The 23074-nt window shown below is 33.3% G+C and overlaps 1 protein-coding gene across 5 annotated transcripts in view; it reads right to left on the bottom strand.

Moving 5' to 3' along the window:
* Positions 1 to 23074, bottom strand: part of ARMC8 (armadillo repeat containing 8) — a 116026-nt gene that overhangs the window by 36509 nt on the left and 56443 nt on the right. For all 5 annotated transcript variants that reach the window (XR_467287.3, XM_007493928.3, XM_007493930.3 and 2 more), the window contains 6 exons: positions 22087 to 22167; positions 18168 to 18243; positions 17973 to 18063; positions 16951 to 17011; positions 12243 to 12443; positions 11224 to 11319 (listed from right to left, as the gene is read on the bottom strand). Coding sequence is in view for 4 of the 5 variants with exons in the window: in XM_007493928.3 (XP_007493990.1) it covers positions 11224 to 11319; positions 12243 to 12443; positions 16951 to 17011; positions 17973 to 18063; positions 18168 to 18243; positions 22087 to 22167 (606 nt within the window). In the remaining variant the exon portion in view is untranslated. The remainder of the gene's footprint in view (positions 1 to 11223; positions 11320 to 12242; positions 12444 to 16950; positions 17012 to 17972; positions 18064 to 18167; positions 18244 to 22086; positions 22168 to 23074) is intronic.

Raw genomic sequence — 23074 nt, 5'->3', positions numbered from 1 at the left:
TCAAAGATGTCCCCATAAAAATGGAATATGCTATCTGAGTCCATGGATAGCATCTTTGTAGAGATAAAGGATATAGTCTTGATAAACAAGTTGACCACTACCCAAGTAATGATACACTACTATAAGGTGTTGATGGTAGCTACAGCAACACCTACAGCGACTGTCAAAGAATTTTATATTGGAACAAGTATTACATGACACTATCACTTTCCACATCCTGCCAAATTAGGGGCCACCAGATGATTCGGCTAGGAAGCTGTATTGTCTTGCTTAGTTCTAGTGCTCTAAAATAGGGCTATAAAAGCTAAACTAAAGGACTTGGAGAGCATATGTCCTGATGGAAACATAGTCATTCTTTGATATAACAGATGCACCTACAGAACCAGAAATCTGCTTGCTTTAGGGTTTTCCCTAGGAAATGATTATAGCAGCTAGCATTTATATAATGCATACTATGTGCTAGGCACTGTTATGTGCTTTACAATTAGTATCTCATTTGATTCTTACAGAGGATGAAAAGGAGGTAGGTACTATTATTATTCTCATTTCATGGGTTTTATGGAGAAGAAAATTGAGGTAAACAATGCTTAAGTGACTTGCCCTGTCATGTAGTTATTGAGTATCTGAAGCTGAATTTGAACTCTCAGTGATTCTCCAGCCATCTTACAAATAAAGGACATTGTAACAGCACTTGTAGGATTTGCCAGGCATTAGCAACTGATGATATATGGGAGGAGAAAGTAGTAAAAATGTCTTTTGGAGTGCTGTGCCTAGAAGTCGAGGTGGTTAGTAATGCTACTAATAGAAACAAAAGGGCCAGAAGAAAAAATAGGAAGGAAGTGGTTAAGTTGGATGAAGACAGGTTGGGAATCTGCTCATAATTGGAAAAATTACAATTTCCCTTTTTCCTTCTCTCTCTTAGATACAAAATAAAGCTATCGATGCCTGAGAGCACAAGGAAGGAATATCTGAAAACAGACTCGATGGTATAGATACCATGCAAGCAATTTCCTAAAAAGAACTTTTCTCTACTCCACTTAATGATTTAGTGTTCATTTTATTGTTAACTATGATATAACAACTCATAGTGCTAAATAGTTCATTAAGCCCTTTTCTCACAACCTTGAGTTAAAAAAAATCTGTAGGTTCCCCAAGCATTTTCAGGTTCTCTCAAAGAAAACAGGCAGTTTAGTTATGTGCTTTTCAGACAAAATGCGCAAAGGAAGCAAGTAAAAATAATAATTATAATTCACAGAGCATTTTAAAGTTTACAAAGTGCTTGGCATACACTGTCATTTAACCTTCATAACAACCCAGGGAAGTAGGTAATATAGTGTTCATTAACCTCACCTAATAGATGGGGAAACAAAGCCTTAAAGAGGTTCTGTAACTTGTCTGTGGCCACAGAGTTAAGTCTGGGGGGCAAGGTGGGAGAATCTGAACCTAGAATATCCTGAGTCTAAATTTAGCATTTTGTTCAAAATGTCACATTGGCTCTCAAAGTAACTAAATTAATGTGTTTTGTTTGTTTTTTAATTTTGGAGAGCCTATTCTAGGATAAGAGCAGGAAACCTGTTTTGCTCCTTTCCAGTTGAAGTACAGTGGATAGATTGCTGGAGTTGGCATCAGGAAAACCTGAGTTCAAATCCTACTCGATATACCTACTGGCTGTGTGACTCCGGGCAAGTCACTTAACCTGTTCGCCTCAGTTTCCCTATCTATAAAACAAGGGTAATGATAGCACCTCCCTTGCAGGATTGTTGGGAAGTACAAGTGAATTAATATTTGTAAATTGCTTAACACAATGCCTGGCATACAATAGGTACTTAACTTATACTTATTCTCACTCATTTTTTTTTCTATTGCTCCCTAAAGCATTCTAAAGCCATAGTCTTCTCTTTATGAAGATGGGATTATTGGATGAAGAAAAGTGAAGGACAGATTCTAGAATATTCGTTGAGTTGCCAGACCTTAATTTAGAGACATTCATTGGACTTGTATCTCTAGGTATTTCATGGAAAAGCACTCTTGGTAAAGACTAAAGTTCATTGGAAGTAGTTTCTGATGAAGAAAAATGTCAGAATACTGTGAGGCCAAACAAATTGCCATATAGATTTGTAACACTTAAGAGTTGTAAGGAAACTTGGAGATCAAAGAATCCACTCACTCCTTCCCTAGTCTAAATCTACAGATGAAGAAATAGAGATCCAGAGATGCTAACCTTTCCAATGTCTCACAGAAAGTCAATAGTATGCAAAGGTTTAACTTAGGTCTGAATATAACACTTCTTCCTTAACATCAGGGAAAGGTTATAAGCCTCATTTGGAAAACCGATACTGTAAGAATATCTGTTTAACATCAAACCAGACTCGAAAATAGTCTATGATTTGTCCCTCAAGTTACCCCTTGCTTGTCATGGTACAAACTGTTGGACAGCTGACTTAAAAGGTCAACATAACTATACTCATGCAGCTTGTGTCCACTATCTTATATGCCCTTATAGCTTGTTTTATTTCTGCCCTGTTCATCCAGGCCAGGTCAAAAGGAGTGCAAGTCCTTCTGGTAGTACAAAACATATAACACAGTGGTGATGAATCAGAAACAGAGGAGTCTCTGACCCTTTTTCCTTCCAGCTTCATGAACCTCTGAAACTGACTGTGACTTCTGCTTTTCTTTGCTCTATTCATTTTTCCCATTTAAAATAACAATATTGATGTGTCAAAGTAGATGGTAGCATGGTGTCAAAGGAATAACATAGATCATGGGAGTCAGAGAACCAAGGTTTAACTCAGCTCCATTACGTGCTGCTTATGTACCTTGAAAGAGATATTTCAAAGTGAGAGAACGGTGTCTCTCTGAACAAAGATATTCATACCTATTAGTAAAAAGCTGGGGTTGATTAAACTACATAATCCAATAGGCCCCTTCTAGCTCTAAAACCTAGAAATTTAATAAACCTGAGAGTATATATAGCTTATTTATTTTATAAGGCAGACAGTTCCTAGAGGTTCAACTGTCTCTTCTTGAAATTTAAAATGGTCAAACTTGTTGACAAGGAAACTAAAGAATGCTAATGATACTGTAATAATGTGATTATCAGCCCATTCTAGTTTCTCTTGGATAGTACTACCAGATAGATGCTCCCTTACCCTGGAACTCCCTAACTTCTTTCCCTACTATCAACTGTACTGGCAAATAGTGTAGTCTTACAGCACCAATAATAAAAAGAACTGGCTAGAAATAAATTCTATGGAATCCTAAAGCACTTCATATTTTAACTGTGGAATGAATCCAATTTAATAAAGATTTGTAAACACCTGCCATGTATACAACCTTGTGCTAGACAGAGAGGATATACAAAAATTAGAAAAGAAACAATCTTGCCTAGGAAGAGGTAACAATATTACCAATCCTTCCTTAACAAACCAGATTATCATAAAGCTCATAACCACATTCAACTCCAAGTGAAATTTTCTGCAAAATCCAAATAAGGTGGTGTAGCTAGGTAGCACAGTGGATAGAATGTCAGGCCGAGACTTGACAGGTCTGGACTTGGGTTTAAATCTGACCTCAATTCTAGACAAGTCACTTAATCCTGATTACCTAGCCCTTATTGCTCTTTTGCCTTAGAACTGATACTATCAGTTCCAAAACAGAAAGTAAGGATTAAAAAAAACAAGTCAATCATTATTTTAAGATTTAGAGATCTAATACAGATCCCATTTTCAAGAACATTTCTTCAAGTATAAAATCTGTTTCTTAGCTGTTTTATTACACACACTAGTAAAAATCACCAACCTAAACAACAGGCTTTGTGCTTAAAAGTAAAAATCTGTTATTTTTTCAGTAAGTAAGTTTCTTACTTATAATAAATTCTGGAATATTATTTTTTTCATAAGCACTTATATCACGAAAACATCATTATTTATGACATTCACTTTTTTGTTTTTACTTTGTAGGACAAACTACAAAAGGTTTCAAAACCTCATCCTGTTTTAGGAACTCATATCAAACACTTACCTTTATGGGAACCTCAAGGTTCATTTCACTGAATTCAATATTAAGGTGGAAAGGGTCTCAGAGTTCATCTACTGCCTTATTTTAAAGATGCAAAAACTGAGGCCCAAAGAGGTTAAATGAATTGGCTAAAAAGCATATAGTTTAACTAGAAGGGAATGGCAGACACAAAGGCAAGTCTCCTGGCTCCCAATTCATTACTCTTTCAATGAATATACCCAGTAAGGCAATCACATTATAATCAAAGTGTAATGAATACAGATAGATCAGAGAATCATAAAATTTTAGAGTTAGAAAGGCCCTTAGAGGTTAAACAAATCCCCACATTTTACAGTTGAGGAAATAGGTGTGAAAAATCTTTTACTAGATCATGGTCACATACTTAGTGAGGTGGCAGAACTAGACCAGAATGAGTTCTTTCACAAAATTATTGTGTAAAAACTTTCCAAAGATCTAAATTGTTGATTTTAAATATATAAATTAACTATAAATTTATTAACCCATTCATTTGAATACACAATCCTTATAGAAGGAACAAAATCTTGAAAAAGAAGCATCTATCTATCTATCTATCCATATATGTATGTATTCACATGTATATATGTATGTATATAAGCAGCAATTCACTTAAGAGGATATAATGAAACAAAAAATGAAAAATTCTTTTAACAATAAAGGGCTGGCCAAGAACTTAATATATTAGAGCCAGACAACCATAAAATACTCATTATCAATATAGAAGGTATCATACAGGATATCTGGGTGAATGCTTTTTACAGATTAGAAAACCAACCACTTTTAATTAAGAGAATTTGATATAAAATTATAGCTGTCATAAAAGCTTATAGTTATTTAATATAAAATACAAACCTGGGGCAGCTAGGTGGCTCAGCAGATATAGAACTAGGCCTGGAGATGGGAGGTCCTGGGTTCAAATGAGGTCTCAGACACTTCCTAGCTGTGTGTGACCTTGGGCAAGTCACTTAACCCCCATTGCCTAGCCCTTACCACTCTTCTGCCTTGGAACCAATATACAGTATTTTGTCTAAGATGGAAGGTAAGGCTTTTCTTTTCTTTTTTTTTATTTGGATATAAAGTACAAACCCCTCTGGTATTAAAATACTTTAAAAAAAAGAAAAATAAGGTTTTAGTTAAATGATAACATTATTTTGGAGAAATGCCAAGCATTAAGAATAATCAAAAGTTAGAGAGCATTTTGAATCTTCTGTTAATTAATTTATTTAACCAGTCATCATCATTTTGTTATCAAAAAAACTTAACTATATAAAAACTTTATATGTTGTTAATCCTAAAGATAATCCCCCTAAATATTTTAGGAAATAAATGTGTTACAAAACAAAATCCTTAAAATGCAAAACAATTCAGTATTTTAAAATTATTTTAAAACCTAAAAAAATAAGCACAATGGAACAAATTAAAAGTGAAGGACTAAGGCATCAAAAGACAAATAAAAATTATTCTGTATGTTCTTTTATTTGAAAGTGGTTTTAAAACTTAATTCTTCTGGTTTAAAAATATCTTTCCACTGCTCTTCTTCCTAACATAAATATCAATATTCCTTGTTTTATTCCTTTGATAGTGGGGAAAAAATAGTTGTTAAAAAATTCAATACATGGAAAAAATTCATATATCCATGCAAAATAAATAGTTTGTTTTTTTTCCTCTTCAACTGCTATGAGAAAGGCAGGCTTACTTTTCTCTTTGTCCCTTCCCAGGAAAAACCCTGGTTACTTTAAAAAGAAAAAAGAAAATAATCTTCCTGTAGTTACCCTTTATACATGAATATCATATAAAACTGCAGTAGTTAAAAGCTGTTTTTTGCTCATTTGGGTGCAGAAATGAAGGACTCCTCTCTCTTCCTCATTTCTCTAAAAATACTTAAGAATCACTAGTAAATGATTCAACAAAAAACAAAATTTAATTTCTTAAATTAAATTTTGGAGCAATGCCATATAAAGATATTGCTATTTCTTTCTCACTAACTTTGAGGGCAATTCTGTATGTATTCCACTGCTTATCAATCTTTTTCTTTCAAAGAAATTCAATAAAACCCCATTAATAAAGACTAATTTGGTATTCAGACAAGATATTCCTGAGATGAAAAACATGAGTAAAGAGGGTGAGTTGCCTTTGAAAGGGGAGCTGATATTCATATAGATCATCATCAGATAAGGAAGATGGAGGTGGGTGAGAGGTTAACTACATGTAGGAAAGAACAAGTGCTTTAAGGTATAAATTAAAATTGTTTCCATTTAGCATTCAAAAGTTATTCAGGGGCATTGAGAGGTTAAGTGAATTATTTGCTCAAGGTCATTTAGCCAGCATGTCTTAAGAAACTTGGATCCATGTCTATATGACTTGGGTTGGCTCTTTATTCACTAAATTATTATTTACTGCCTCCAATATGATGGCATAAGTATATTCATATATATCTATAAATGCATACATGTAAGTCAAAGGTATTTCATCAAATTGGAGGATAACATTATACAAGTACAGCTTACTTTACAAAACAGAACTGACATATAGGAAGCTACTTTTAAGGCATCAATTATATTTTCCCATCAATTTTTAATATGAAAATGAAAATATTCTGAAAGAAAAATGTTCTGATAAAATAAAAAGATTCACATTTAAGAATGTAGCAAATCTTTTAAAACACATACTTAAGAATAAAAACAATATTTTGATCAAGTGAGATTAATATTCAAAATGAATAAAAAAATACAAATACTGTACCAGAAAATTGTGTTCCCTTTGAGATACAGATGCACCTTTGTGGGGTGTCCCTCATTTGATATATAAATACTTCCTTTAAATGGCATCTTTAGCTCATTCTACTTCAGATACAATGAAACCTCTTGACATTACCGCAATTTATATTTTGGCACAATTTAAACTTTATGCCTTGTAGTCACAAAATTTCCCATTGTGCTGTCTAGAAAACTAGACCTATAACTTCTTTATACAAGTTGCTAATAGCAAAATAATTTCTTCTTTACAGACTGACAGCTCTGCAATAGCAGTTCAACAGGTAGGACACACATTTTTCCCTGAACTAAGAGAAAATGTTAATTTTTATATGTGCAGTCCGGGACAAGAAAAACCAATAATTACCTCTTTACCCAGCATTTATAATGCCTTTTATTTTTATTAAAGACAAACAAATCATGAGTAAATTAATTTCCCAGTTTGCTCTGTTTCAGTCTCCAGAAACTGTTAAAACATTAAGCTTATGAACAAAAAGTTTTGTGATATGATCCTTTACAGGAATTTTTTATCTAATATATTGTTCTTTGTATTTGGTGAGTTGTTCCTACTGGCTTAATTAGGAATAAAAAAATTCCTATTCTAGTTAAGAATGCTATAATAATAAGGAATTTGTTCATTTGTCTAACATCTTTTAAACTTCTCTATGCTACTGGGGGAAAAGAATTATTCTTTTTTTCATTTTTACTCTTCTAATAAGCAGGAACTATATTTTTCTAAAAGTATAAGAAGTATGAATATGTTGCAAAAACTATGCCAGCGTTTCCCTGAAACCTAAGGTTTCCTCTGAGTTCTGTTTTAAGTAACTTCCCTATATGGATGTCACAGGTGTTACTCTCACTTATGTGTCTGTCCTTTCTCAGGATGATGCCCTAAACTAGCCTTAATCCGTGGCCTAAATCCTACATTATTTCTCTTCACTTAACATGACTAACAGGTACTATGGCTCACAATTTGGACTGTTCCCTAAGGTAGCCAAGCCACCGCTGTTGTTGGATCAGGCATGGTTCTTCTGCTTTTTCCTTCTTCTTCATATCAAAATCAAGCATATTCTTTAAAATAATAATAACAACAACAACAACAACAACAACAACAACAAAAACCTAATATTCCCAGCTCTCGTCAACAGCAAAATATCTCCATCTCCCACCCTGAAGTGCTATGGCAGATTTGGAAATTTATAAAAAGCCAAAAAAAGTTAGGAAGTATCAAGATAAAATAATAGCACCCTTCTACACAATAGGACATCACATAAATATTAAAAATCACTTCCAAGATTTAATTGTAGATTTCTGGGTATATTGTTTCATTTAAATGAGGCACACCTTCAAAGCATCTAGACTCTCACCATTCACAATGACAAATCCAACCCTTGATTTGTTTAGTTTTACTTAGTCTTCTGGGAAAATACAAAGTATCATTTATGTCTGTAGAGGCAAAAATGTAACATAGATTTAAAAAAATTTTAGGAACAATATATTAAAGTCACAAGATGGGATAACATTCCATGAAAATAGAGGGACTAAATTTCTTTCTATGTAGTTTTATCTGTGTGTGTTGTGTGTGTGTGAGAGAGAGAGAGTGAAAGAGTGAGAGAGTGAGAGAGAGAGAGAGAGAGAGAGAGAGAATGTCTGTTTCTCTACAACTTTTCTTTTCTGTCCTCTCCCCCCCCCTCCGCCCCCCACTCCCCTAATTTTCTCCCATATGAAATGTAATAGAGTCCTGGTAGAATCTGGAGATTTAAATTTGAAGCTGAACTGTGAAATTTACTAGCTATGTCATCTGGTTTCACCTGTACCTTAGTATCCTCGTTGTAAGTTAGAAGTAATGTTGCTTATATACAACCCACCACAAAGAACTGTCTTAGGAAAAGTGCTTTCTAAATTCTTAGGTCCTTATTATTCTGGGTCCTGCCCCTATGTAATTGATCACTATAATTATATAGCCCTAAAATGTACATTTTTAAATTGTTTGTTATACTAACAAAACAATTCTATACCCCCACCCATTCTTAGTTTAAGCAAATCAGTGGATCATTTTATATTTATCTGTCTTGAAAAGGGGAAAAAAACCCTTCAATTATCTTGCTTTCTAATGCTGTTCCTTCTGTGACTCTATGAACTAATTTTTTTTAAAGGTCTCATCCCTGACTAAGGTTGAAAATGAGCTCTAAAAATGATCCAGCTTTCAGGAAAAATAACATGCAATGTTAAAAAAAAGGGAAACAATGATTTCCAGACTACATAAATAAGAATACAATTGGTATCACACCATGTAAATGTAAAAATGTTATAATAATTTATATATTATATTTATAATAAACATTATTATAAAATTTTAAAATATGGATAATGTAAATAAAAATTTGTCCAAATATAAACTTGAACAAAAATAAAGCAGAAATAAATGTATTCAAAGGAGTTATTCTGTATCATTCATATACTTAAAATAACATTTAACCACTTTCTGAGGCTGATCTCCAAGAAGCTCTTATCATGACAAACACGCTATATTTTTCAGGTTACCATTTCTCTCTTTGGGAGTTACTAGGAGCTTTCAAAATTACTTAAAGATTGAAATTTCCAGAAAACACATCTTGTTTATCACATAAGAATAGCATAGCATTTGCTTTTCAGCACGGCAAACTACAATTTATAATTAAAGTTATTCTTTATTTTTTTTTCATGTTTCTACAGAAACATTCAGGAATTATCCTTGAAAAGTTGGGGGAGATAATACACATTATACACACAGAATTTTAAAAAATAAGCTACTATTTAGGCTATGTTGCAAATAACACTAAACACATTATATCACAAATTAAGTCAATAACTTCAAAATTGTGTTTTATTAAGAAAACAAAAAATTATACACAAGTACAAAAAACACACCCTATTTTTCTGATGATCCATCTTGTCTATCTCCATTTAACCCACAGCATTTCCCTGAAAAACTCCTTTGAAGCTTTATCAAATGAGCAAAATAATTCTTGTTTCTAAACAGCACACACCAGTTTATCAGATCTCATAGGCTTAATACAATTAGAAATTTTCTCAATATTTCCCACATTAAATTTAGGTGTTTGAGCTGTTTTATTATAAACTGATAATGATGAAATTGCAGAAAGTATTGAAGAATTTTTATCTGTATCAGAGTGTCACATGAGGCTTTTGCTTTGGAATATAAGATCACTTATTCTAATGGCATATGTAAGGCTGTGTTAACATTTATAAGTCAAATCAAATTTGAATATAGACAATATCAGATATTATCAGTGAATTAAGCTTAAAGTGACAGTTTTGCCTAATGGTGGTTGTAGATGCAAAACTAATTTTTTCCAGATTGCCTTTTAAGCATTCTTCTAGTTAGAAACATTTTGTTAATGGTCCCAAATAAAGGTGCACAGAAAACAAAGCATGCTAGTTGTGTCTAATCCTATTATTATTATTATTCCCCCAGGTGGCCCCTCTATTGCCTCATTTTGTTCTTTTGCTTCAACCAAAGTTAGTATAAAGTGTTCCTCACTATCATGTGACTTTTCCATATGTTTTTAAATTAAATCTTATAGTGAGTCAAATTATTCTGGATGAGTAAGCCAACAAACTGCCAAACTCAATAGAAGCTGCCTGATTCTGGGTCCTTCATATGTATGATAATGAGAGAACATTTGCTTTTTCTCCTTGGTGACTAGAGGATACACCAGATTCTCCTTATGAGTGGTCCAGCTCTAGTGTCTTTGTTTATGGAGCCAAACCAGACCTTTGCATTATACTCTTCTCCTTGCCCAGGACCAATAAAGAAAGTGAGACTTGTGTAGGGCTAAGCTGCAGCAACAACATGAAGGTACTAAACATACCATTGAACATTGGTCAGGAGCTGAAAACTTCAGATGACCACTCACTAAACCATAAAATCATCATTCCACAAAGCTTTTATTCACACAAAACTTGCACAGTAGCAAAAAAATTAAAACATAACTAGGCCACATATCAAAGAACAATGTACAATAGGAGACTTGAATTTCTCAATGGTATCAGAAAGAAGGTATTTCCATAAATAACATTTACAATTCTAACGTTATGTTTTTCAAGGTATCTGAAGCTTCACAGTGCTAGAATAAATTTCACCAGAACACATGCAAAAAATGTGCAACATGAGAATCCATATTAATGTCACATAAAAGCACACCAGTTATTTGTCATTCCAGCACGTTCATGCCACACTACGTTTCTAAAAACAAAACAAACAAAAAAACCCACATCCGGGTCCCATTCATTCTTCAATTATGTTTTTAGTCCCTCTGTTTTATTATAGTCAAACAGTCACTGTTAGTGCTCTTCACCACGCCTTTCAGGATGATGTCACTCCCTGCCTGCTGGCTGTCAGGACTGGGGGACGCCCCTCTCCCAGACTCACCTTCTTCCGGATGTCTTCGTCATTAGCTCCAAGAGAGGCATAAAGCTTGAAAGCAGCCTGGCGAAGTTCATGAGCATGCTTTAAATCATGGTCAAGCTACAGAAAAAGCAATGATCTCTCTTAGATATTTAATGATCTGAATTTTTAGGAAAGCTTATGTATTTGAAATGAAAAGAATAAAATTAACTCCCAATCTATTAACATTTTAGAATAATTTAATTAAACTCAAACAGGCAAAATGGAAATGGTGGTGCACTTTCCATATCTGAGAAGCTTTTAGCTATCGCTGACTATTTGAGAGAAGTATTATTAAATAAATCATTTCAATAATCACAGCTATTATAGGCACTAGCCTAAACTGTGTTTAAACATCTATTTTGACAATGTGACTTTTGTTAAAAGGATTTGTTTTGTTGCTATTTTTCCATATCCATAATGGAATGTCTCACCATGCCATGAGAAGGATAAAGGGAAGAGAGTAGAAAAGAAATAAAGGAGAAGAAAGGAGAGGAAGAAAAAGGTAACAAAAGAAAGGTAAATATTATAGGGAACATAAAAATATCATCAAAAATTGTTTCCGGTGCCTTGTAGTGTCTGTCACCTGTGACATCAGACTCCAGATCTAGAGGGAGAACATGTAGCAACAGAATGTTTTGGGATGCTGAGGAAAATTAGAAAAGTTGTTATCTTGCAACCATTATCACATGTCACCCTTTGAAAGTCTACCTTGATTTTTGCATTTTCTATCTTTTTTCTGAGGGCGCTGGTGGGAGGAAGAAGTGTAGGACAGAACAGTGAAGCTTTCCTTCATTTATTTATATACATAATTGGAAAAAAACTTCAGACTTCATAAACTACATAGCTAGAAAAACTATTAAAACAATGTTACTAAAAAATTTTTAATTATACCTATGAAAATGTTTTGAACTATAATTACAAACCATTTAAAACATTGAAATTTTGTATGATTTTTTAAAAAGCCTCTTTGTGTTAAACAAGAAGAGGAAAATGAAACATACCCTTTTGATATCAGTGATTGCACTGACTGAACTGGGATACTTGAAGTAATCAGCAAGCATGGCAATAAGGTGATCTGTAATGCTGGCAATTCTTTGTAGTTCAACATCTGGTTCAATCAGATAGGCAAGTGTTTCAGCTCCTTCAACTCGCTCTTCTAGCAATCTCTCCTTACTGCACATTCGAACCAAACAAGGCAGAGTCTGAAAAATATAAGAATTACTTGAATTTTTTGTCTTCTATTTTTCTTTACTTGTAATTTTGTTGTGTATTTTTAAAAAATGACATTGCCAACTTTATAGATATTCAGATCTGACAATAAGAATACCTCATGGCTAAAGTTTCCAAACAATGATTATCAGAAAATATTTCAGGGGGCAGATGGGTAGCACAGTGGATAGAGCTAGCCCAGAAGACATGAAGTACTGAGTTCAAATCTGGCCTCAGACACTTCCTAGCTGTATGACCTGGGCAAATTACTTAACTCCATTGCCTAGCCCTTAAACCATTCTTTTGCCTTGGAACCAAACTGGTTCCAAGACAGAAAATAAGGGTTTAAAAAAAATTTCAGAATTTTTTTCAAAGTGAGAGAAATAACATCATGGCAGTGTAACAGAAGAGAGAGAGAATGCTGGAATTAAGTCAGGAAAATTTAGGTTCAACTTCTACCTTTGCCATATGTTACCAGTATGACTCTGGGCAAAAACAGATGTTTTAAAATCCACATCTATGTTTACACATATGTAACATGTAACATTGTATATATTTAGACATATAAAATGTATATAAAATTTTGGTTCTCACAGTAACCTTATAAAACCCCATTTCATTTTGAAGATGAAGAAACTGAAGCTAAGAGGTTAAATAACTTGTTAAAGTATACAAAGCTAGTGACTGAGTAGAATTTGGACTAGAGCATTCCAGATTTGAAGATTTATTCATTATATCAGCCAGCTGTCTGTCTAGGACTCATTTTCCTCATCTGTAAAATGAAGGAATTGGATTAGGTGGCTTCTAAGCAAGTTTTAAATCCATAATTCTAAAATAAAAACTAAATAATGTATGTTATTTGTAGATTAGGTTTTTCAACACTAGTGTATGTTACTTGTAGATGAAATTTTTTACCACCAGTTTCAGTCTAAGTAAAATAGAACTTTATTAATTCAGACACTTTGATTAGGAATTTATAATTTTGATGATGGCCTGAAGTTAATTTCCATACTATCTACAAAGTATGCCTACTATAAGGCATGGAGAACAAAATATTGCCTGCTAGAATATTTAGTCATAAGTATGAAACCATGTTAAATATTTTTGGAAGTTTGAAAAAACTGATATACACAGAGAGATGGAACCAAGATGGTTGAGAACGGGCTCAATTCTCCCAACATTCCCCTCTGAACAACTTCAAAGTAATGCTTCAAATCAAGGTAAAAGGAAAACATTTATTCAGTCTAAGACAACTTAGAAGGTCCACTACAGAAGTCTTTAACAGCCAGGTGGGTGAAGGCTCCAGAGTACAGCAGAAGCCCCAGGAGTAGGCACTGGAGGCAGATGTGACAGAAGCACCAACAGCTTCAAGAGATCTCAGTCCAGAAACCAGAGTAAGGGCATTGAACAATTGGTCATAAAGACATTACATGGAACTCTTTGCTGGTATTGGATGCAACTGATACTAACTACCACCACTATTGCTCTTACACAGTTCTGGGTTGCAGTTCCATGGTGAAGAAGAGCACTTGTGGTGCATCACAAGGAAGCAGAGGCCCTGGTCTCAGTTCCAGGGCTGTAGGGCTACCTATTTCAACAACCCCTTAGAAACATCAAAAATTTTCAGACCTTTGGAACTAGTTCAGAAAATAGAAGCATGAAAAAAGCTTAACACTTGGGACAATACCTCCCTATTCCTAGATGAGAACACAAATTTAACATAAAGTTCAAAGTCAATAAATAAGCTAGAAAAATGAGCAAACAATGAACAAAAAAGCTACTACAGTGGCAAGGAAGACCACAACAAACTTAAAAGACAACAATGTAAAAATAGCTACACACAGAGTCTGGAAGAAAAATGCTAATCGGAACCAAGGATACCAAGAATTCCTGGACTTCAAGGGAGATGACTAATAAAGGGAAAACTGGGAAAAAAGAAATGAGAGAAAATTTTGAAAAGGACATTAATAGCTTGTGAAAATAGGCACATAAAACACTAAAAAAATAATACCTTAAAAAGTAGAATTAGCCTAATGTAAAAAAAAAGGCACAAAAATTCACTAAAGAATCCCTTAAGATATAGAATCAGTCAAATGGAAAAGGAGAAATAAAAATTGACTGATGAAAATAATTACTTAAAAATTAGAAATGGGCAAATGGAAGCTAATGATTCCAGAAGTTTTCAAGAAATAGTAACTGCCAAAAGAATGAAAAGATAGAAGGAATTGTGAAGTCTCTCATTAGAAAAACAACTAAGAAATAATTTAAGAATTATTAGACTACCTGAAAGACATAATAAAAGACATCATTTTTGAAGAAATTATAAATTAGATTCAGGGAGTAAAATAAAATTTGAAAGAATCCACCAATCATTTCCTAAAAGAAATCCCCCAAAGAAAACTTCCAGGAATATTATATTTGAATTCCAGAGTTCCCTAGTCAAGCAGCTAGAAATAAATAAATCAAATATCATGGAGCCACAGTTAGCATCACACAAGACTTAGAAGTTTCCATGTTAAAAGAACAGAGGGCTTGGAATATGATATTCTGGAAGGAAAAGGAGCTTGGATTACAACCATAAATAACCTACTCAGCAAAACTGAGTATAATCCTTCAGGGGAAAAACCCAGATATTTAATTAGAAGACTTCCAAGCATTCATGATGAGATCAGCGCTGAATATGACATTCAAATGGAAGATTCAAAGCACAAAGAGGTAAAAATAAAAGAGTAATCATAAGGGACACATTAAGTTAAACTATTTACATTCATAAACGGGAAGATGATACATGTAACTCCTGAGAACTTTAGCATTATTAGGGCAGTTAGAAGGAGTCTATATATGACAGAAAGCATGAGTGTGAATCAGTTATACTAGAATGAGCTAAATAAAAAGTAGGGATAACAAAGGGATGCACTGGAGAAAGGGAGAGGTAGAAAGAGGAAAATTATCTAACTTTATAAAAGAGGCACATAAAAGGAAGAACTTTTATAGTGGAGGAGAAAATGGGGGTGGGGGCAGACAATGATTAAACCTCACTCTCATTGAAATTGGTTCAAAGAGGGAAGAATATATATACACACTTAGCTGGGTATAGAAATCAATCTTACTCAATAGGGGAAAAGAAAAGGAAGGAGAAAAGAGAAAAGGAGAAGATGATAAAAAGGAAGGTGGATTAAGGTAGACAGTGGTTAGAAATAAGACAGTCTTTTAAGGAGGGACAGGATAAAAAGTGAGGGTAAATAGAAAAAAATGGGCTGGAGGAAAATGCACAATTAATAATTATAATTATAAATGTGAATGGAATGAGCTAATCCATAAAGCAGAAGCAGATCATAGAATAGACTAGAAACCGGAATCCAATAGTATGTTGTATATAAGAGATACACTTGAAACAGAAAGACACACACAGAGTCAAAATAAAAAGCTTGGAGGAGAATCTACTATGCTTCAGCCAAAGTAAAAAAGGTAAGGGTAGCAATCATGATGCCAGACAAAGCAAAAGCAAAAATAAGACTTAGATAAAAGGAATAATCAGAGAAACTACATTTTGCTAAAAGTTACCACAGACAATAAAGCAATAACAAAAATATCTTATAGTAAGTTTTTTTGACAAAGGCCATATTTCTCAAACATATACAGAACTAAGTCAAATTTATAAAAATAAATTATATTTCCCAATATAAATATGAACAGGCAAGTTTCATCAGAAATAAAATCAAAGTTATCTACAGTCATATGAAAAAATGTAAATTAAAATGATTCTGAGGTAGCACCTCACACCGATAAGAAATGGCAAATGCTAGAGGAGATAAGGGAAAATAGCTATTATTAATAAACGACTGATGAGTATAGAACCAATCTACCTTTTATGAAGAATAATCTATAACTATGCTCAAATGGTGACAAGTCCCATTACAGAAACAAAAGAAGAAACTAATTGGGAATGCAAAAACATTTATGTATAGGACAATATGTAGGGCTACCTTAATGACATGATGAGACAACATAGGGTTTTTAGAATATTTAACAATGCTTTGATGAGACTGGGATGGCTTGTAGTTGTCAAACCAAGATAACATTAAATACCTATACTACAGGTAAAGCAAGTTACAAGTATATTAAGCATAAGATGGTAAGTATTTTCAGTGTTGTTGCTGAATTCTACATACATTCTACATTGTTCCCATTATCAGAAGACCTCCAAAGAGATTACAAATAGAATATTTTATTCCTGGTCTAAGATTTTTTCAAAATATACCTAGCACCAATTTAAAAAATCTAAATGACTAGCCCATTTATATGAAGTGAAGGAAGGCAATGCAACAGATAGTACCTCTGTAATATTTTTTATATGTACATATAACTAAATTATCAAATGATTAATGGAAAGAAAAAATCAGAAAATAACAATAAATATATAAAATATTTTAATGTATGAAATATTTTGATTTCTGAAAAATTTACAGTCCATCTAAAAACAAGTTGAAATGACGTTACCTTTAACACAATACAGTTGTCATCTGTCCGAATTGCTCCAGCCCTGCACATATATGTTAAGCTAGAAATAAATGGAAATATAAATGGAAAAAAACTTGCTACTTGATTTACAAATCTTTTAAAATTGTTTTTCAAATTTCATAGGAAAATCAAGTCAATTATTATTTTCTATAAGTACATTTCTTTTTCTATTCAGTCATCAAATAGTCCAACAAAGCCAACTAATAACACCGAAAGTGCTGGGGTGCTAGCAAAAAGATCAACTAAAATAAAGTATAAAGATTACATTTAGAAACAAATATAGCACTAAAGACAACCCTAATGGAGAGCCTGAATTTAAATGTAGTTTAGTTGTCACAATATGACTTACTTTAGAAAAACAACTGCTCAATCGTAAGGGTCGATGGGGATATATATGATTGGGGATATAGATTCTAAATGATCACCCTAGTGCAAATATTAATGATATGGAAATGGGGCTTGATCAATGACACATGTAAAACCCAGAGAAATTGCATGTTGGCTATGGGAGGGGAGTTGGGGAAGAGCAGAGAAAGAACATGAATCTTGTAACCATGGAAAAACATTCTAAATTAATTTATAAAATAAAATTTGCAAAAAAAAAAAACAAACAAAAAACAAAATATGACTTACTTTAGATCTAAAACTATTTACAAATATAGACATTAAAATACTTTTTCAAAATGTTGATTTGATACCATTAGCAATTTAATTAACAAACACTATGACATTAATATGGTATCTGCTTTTTTCCATTGCAGATAATAATCATATTATATGGCAGTTAGTATACCACATTCTGAAGTTCAGAAAGTGTATCTATTCTAGATGAGGACTCTACTAATTTCCAACTTTACTTAAGAATAAATTATGCAAGGGAGAACCAAAAAATTCTCCAATTTCTCAAATGAGATAAGGAAGCAGTTGGGACATAACTATCTAATATCATGAAATAATTTATAAATGCACTTCCTTTCCTGTTATGTCATATTAAGTTTTACCATTTTGCTGATGTGAGCTGCATTTCAATAGGCTTATCCCTCTGTAACATCTTCACAAAAATCTGGGGTAATAATTCTCCATCAACCAAAACTAGAAATAAAAGAAGCAAACAAACCAGAATTTGGGGAATTTTTTAATCATATAAAATTGTTCATTTTAAAACATTAAAACACTCAGCAAAGTTTTTAACTTACCATTTACAAGGGTCATGGATACCTGGGGGTTTTCAAAAGCTAGAACTGAGAAGCATTTCAGTGCTTGCATTCGAACCTGTTTAAAAAAGAAAAAGGAAAACAAACCAACCTCAAACCATAAAATGTACTTCAGCATCTGCAAAAACTGATCTGTAAGCAATTAGAATATAGGTACATGAAGAAATAGTAAATAAATGCAAAATGATAAAAGGTGTTAAAAAGTAGAAATCTACATTGTATCTGAATAAATATAATGAAGTACAACAAAGATATAGGTACCACTTAAAACAGGACAATTTATCTTAAAGAAGTAGAAAACATGAAATAGTAGTACAAGAAGGAAAGTACTTAAAACAATTAAATTAAAGCAACAGGCTTTTTATTTTTACCTAGGAAATAATGGTAATTAACTAGTGGCATTTCAAGTGAGATAAGTAACAACAGAAAAAGAACAACAAAGGAAGGAGAAGCAATTTCCAGCAATAATTCAAGCTGTTCTGTAGAAGAATTTGAAAACACTATTTTCCTTCTTACACAACTGAATTCTTAATCTTTAATGAACAATTTTTTTTTTTTATGTTCAGTGCCTATGTATCATACATTACAGGATTATGAAGAATTTCATGATTTTATAATAGAAGAGGTACTTTGCCTTTGGCAAAGACTATAAATTATTTCAATTTTTCTCTTTTTCTAGATCTTTTTGTTACAGAAAAGAACCAGAGTGGGCACCTGGGTGGCTTAGTGGATTGAGACTCAGGCCTAGAGACAGGATGTCCTGGGTTCAAATCTGGACTCCTTCCTAGATGTGTGACCCTGGGGCAAGTCACTTACCCCCTAGCCCTTAATACTCTTCTGCCTTGGAACCAATACACAGTATTGATTCTAAGATGGAAGGTAAGGGTTTAAAAAAAAAAAAAGAACTAGTAACTAAGTTGGCTAACCATCACCTGGGAAGAGGCTTAACAAAATGTGATAAATAAATGCAATGGAATATTAGTGTGCTATAAAAGACAAAAGGAATAGGAACTCGGAAAACTTGAATGAACTGATACAGAGTGGGGGAAGTGAGAAGAACTAGGATAGTTTATTTAATGACTATCACATTTTAAAGAAAAACAGTTTCTTTTTTTTTTTTAAACCCTTACCTTCAGTCTTGGATTTAATGCTGTGGTTCCAAGGCTGAAGAATGGTAAGGGTTAGGCAATGGGGGTTAAGTGACTTGCCCAGGGTCACATAGCTGGGTAGTTTCTGAGGTCAGATTTGAACCTAGGACCTCCCATCTCTAGGCCTGGCTCTAAATTCACTGAGCTACCCAGCTGCCCTCAAGAAAAACAGTTTCAAAAGACTTTCTAATGCAAATAACCTAATATGACTATTATGAAGCAAGCTGAGAGGCGGGTTCAAGGTGCAAATTGACTTGTGCATGTTTGGAAATGGTTGATGTGGATTTGTTTTGCTTGACTATGCTTTTTTTTTATTCAAAAGCAAAAAAAAAAAGAATTGAAAAAAGGAAGTCACAAGCATTTTTTCATGCACACAAAATAAACAGAAGGAAGTTTAGGAGACAGAGACAAACAGGACAGCTTAGAAATTAGTTTGTGGAATTTATTATATAATTTTTAAAAGGAAAATTGTACTTAATTGAGATGTGTGAGGTTTACCATGCTCTTTTTTAAGCTAATTTTTTCTAATTTTATCAGATTTGTATTTTATAAATACACACGCATGTTGTTTCTATTGCATGTGTGATAGTTGTAACATATTTTGTGGGAGGGTATGAGATTCTAGACCCTCAAAGACACCAATGACACACAGGACCCTTAAATTTAACAATAACTTGCATTAGGCTTCAAGCAACCGCAATCAGTCTTCTTAGGAAAGTTTAAAGAAGAAAGACAATGAAATTCTTGACCCCCTTAAGTAATTCACCAAAAGCACTCAATTTTATTTATTTTTAAGTACACCTTATTTATTTTAAAGGCTCATTTCAAGAAACAAACAAAAACAAAGCAAAAATGTATTAATGCCTGAAATTTTGTAAGTAAAAGCTTTTGGCTCCATATTTAGAAACAAATGACTAGATGACTAATAGTAAAAATGAATTACATTGAAGATATCAAATAGATGAACTTTGGTTTAATTGAAGGAGGGAAATTTAAAGTTTGGGTGTATGAAGAAAACAGGAAAACACTAGGTATGAAAATGGAAGCACTTTAATTAATGAAACTCAAATCCTGCTAGTTGAGATAATGAAAATGAGAGCTTTGTCATTTCATTTTAAATTAAGAACTCTAGAGTATATCTGTCTCTGTTTTCCTCTACCTCCGTCACTTTCCATTGTCTACTATTCTATTGTTACCCCCAACCTTCTAACTGCAAGCTCAGTGTCCTACATGCTAGCTGAATAGCCTAGTAACTTTTTTACCTATTCTCATGCTGACTATTTCTCCTACTTTGAAATCTACAGGCACAAAGACTATTTATGGCTAAGAATTTCATTTCTTAAAATTCAACCAACACTTTCTTTAGAGTTGCTAAAGGTGGCAATGCAGCTATCACACTTGCCAACCTTAGGAGTGGCATAACTGTTTCCTTTATTTTTCCTGTTATAGCCTTCGTCTTTGTAACCACAAAGCTGCCTTGGAAAATGATCCCCATGGTTTTCTTGGTTTCTGGAAAGGCAGCATAATGCAAATTAAATACTGGGTTTTAGATTCAGAAGACCTGGGTTCAAATTTTGGCTCTGCCATTCATTTGACTGTATGTTCCTGGGCAAAACAACTAACCTCTCTTGGTCTTAAGTTTCCTTATTATAAATTGAAAGGTTTGAGGGGTTTGGATTAGATGACCTCTTATAGTCTAATTATTTGATGCTTCTTGACTACAGTTCTTGAGGTTATTTTTCCTTGAACCAGAGCCCTCTGTCTTCCTACTCTAATTCACGAACCCACTTCTCAAAGAGAACAAAGCCAAGATCAATAGAACCAGTTGGAGTCTATGAAGAAACCTAACAAACCCAATCTACAGCTGAAGAACAAAGAGCAAAGATAGAGCTTTTCTATATAGCAGTCCTAGCCTAATGCCAAGGTGGCTCAATCACCCTAGGTTTAATGATCCTAGCAGTTGACAGAACTATCCCTATGAGCACCTGAAATCCAATGGTGTTAAAACACGGGAATGAGTGGAATCTAGTTAATAGTGACACAGGCAGCATATTAAGATGTCTGCCAACCTCCTCTGAAGGCACTCCATTCAAAAATCAGGATCTTCTATGATATAAGCATATATTCTCAGTCTATCATATAACACCCTAGCTGGGAAACAAGCTGATATTCTCAAGATTTGACTTTAAAATGCATTTCAAAGGGTTAATTTATTGCTTACCTACTCATTTTTTTAAAAAGCCTAATTGAATAGTCTAAATACTGATGACCTATAGTATAACTTCTCAGAAATAGTATAACACATCTTAAATATTCATATAAAAATGTACCATTTTAGATTATAGTTACTGTGAATGAATGAAAAGTTTTCAGAAATTTCCAATCCAAAGTGCTTTCAAAAATGATACATCATTTTTTCAGGAGAATGCACTTTAAGACATTTCTCCAAAAGACAATTCGTATTTTTCATTGGCACCAAGCCAGAAAAACTTGAAATACTGTTGATGAAAATAGATAAAAACCAAAACCAACTTCCTGCCTACCAAAAAGTAAAAGCACTGTGCAGTTTAAAAAATGTCAGAAGGAAAGCTTTTTATAAATAGTAAAATAAATACTCGTGAATATTTTCTTCAGAAGGTAACTTTTCCTTGATTGCAAACATTACAAATACAATAAAGCATGGGTCTTTTCTTCAGAAAAAAAATCATGCAAAAAAAACTAACAAAGGATGACTATAATTTTTAACATCTTACTTTGTATGACACTGAAGTTAAGAGATGAGCAATATTCTGTACTGCTCCATGGTTAAATAAAATTGTTTGATGATCTGGTGCCTGTAAGAAAACAGAAATTATTTATTTATGCAGACCTGACATAGCAATCTGGTAAAATGAAACTTTGTTCAATTAAGTCTTCTCACAATAGATACCTTTCACCTGTATTGATGCTTTCCTTACTACCCTGAAACAGTAGGGCAGGTGACCTGCATGTAACACCCTTTGCAAAGTTATGCCTGATCTTACAGTTATGGGTCTTGTTGAAAACACAAGAAAGCACGAAATCTGCTTTGTCAGGGGCAGTCTAGTTTTTAACTAAGTAACCATCATCACCCAAATGACTAGTACAACTGCATTTCCTGTTTCCTGTGTTTGTCCTTCATAGAATGCCTATCAAGATTATAAGCAGGAAAAGTGGTAGTTTGGATGACTTAAATGATGCTCAACTATTCATGTGGTACAATGGAGACCGTATGAGGCATGGAGTCAGAAGAATCTGTGTTCAAATATGGATTTGGACACTGACTAGCTGTGGTGATTCTGAGCAAGTCACTTAGTTTCTCCAATTGTAAAATGGGACCCCATAGGACTATTGTAAGTCTCAAATGAGATGAGAGATGAAAAGGTACTATTAAAGTGCTTATTGCCTTCCCTTCCCTATAATGAGTTTGGGAGGTAAGTATCACTCAGGTCAAAATAAGGAATGAAATAGATTCTTGGAGGTCTAAAATGGACCCCAAACACAGCTTGTTTTAACTAATTAATGATATCTATGCAATTTGCTGTGGAAAATATTTATACCACAGACTGTATCATACTGTTCATTCTTAAGTATTTAGAGGTAAAAAGCAAAACATTATATATATATATTTGGCTTCTCTATAACTGAGCTATTTCTTTTTCACTAATTGATACAGAAGAAAAAATGAAAGAGGACAAAGTGGAAGAATGAAATTATTTTCTT

Source organism: Monodelphis domestica, chromosome 4 (assembly GCF_027887165.1).
Source record: "Monodelphis domestica isolate mMonDom1 chromosome 4, mMonDom1.pri, whole genome shotgun sequence".
Classification (NCBI taxonomy): Eukaryota; Metazoa; Chordata; class Mammalia; order Didelphimorphia; family Didelphidae; genus Monodelphis; species Monodelphis domestica.
Note: the sequence above shows the minus strand (reverse complement) of the source record. Positions and strands in the feature narration are given on the sequence as shown.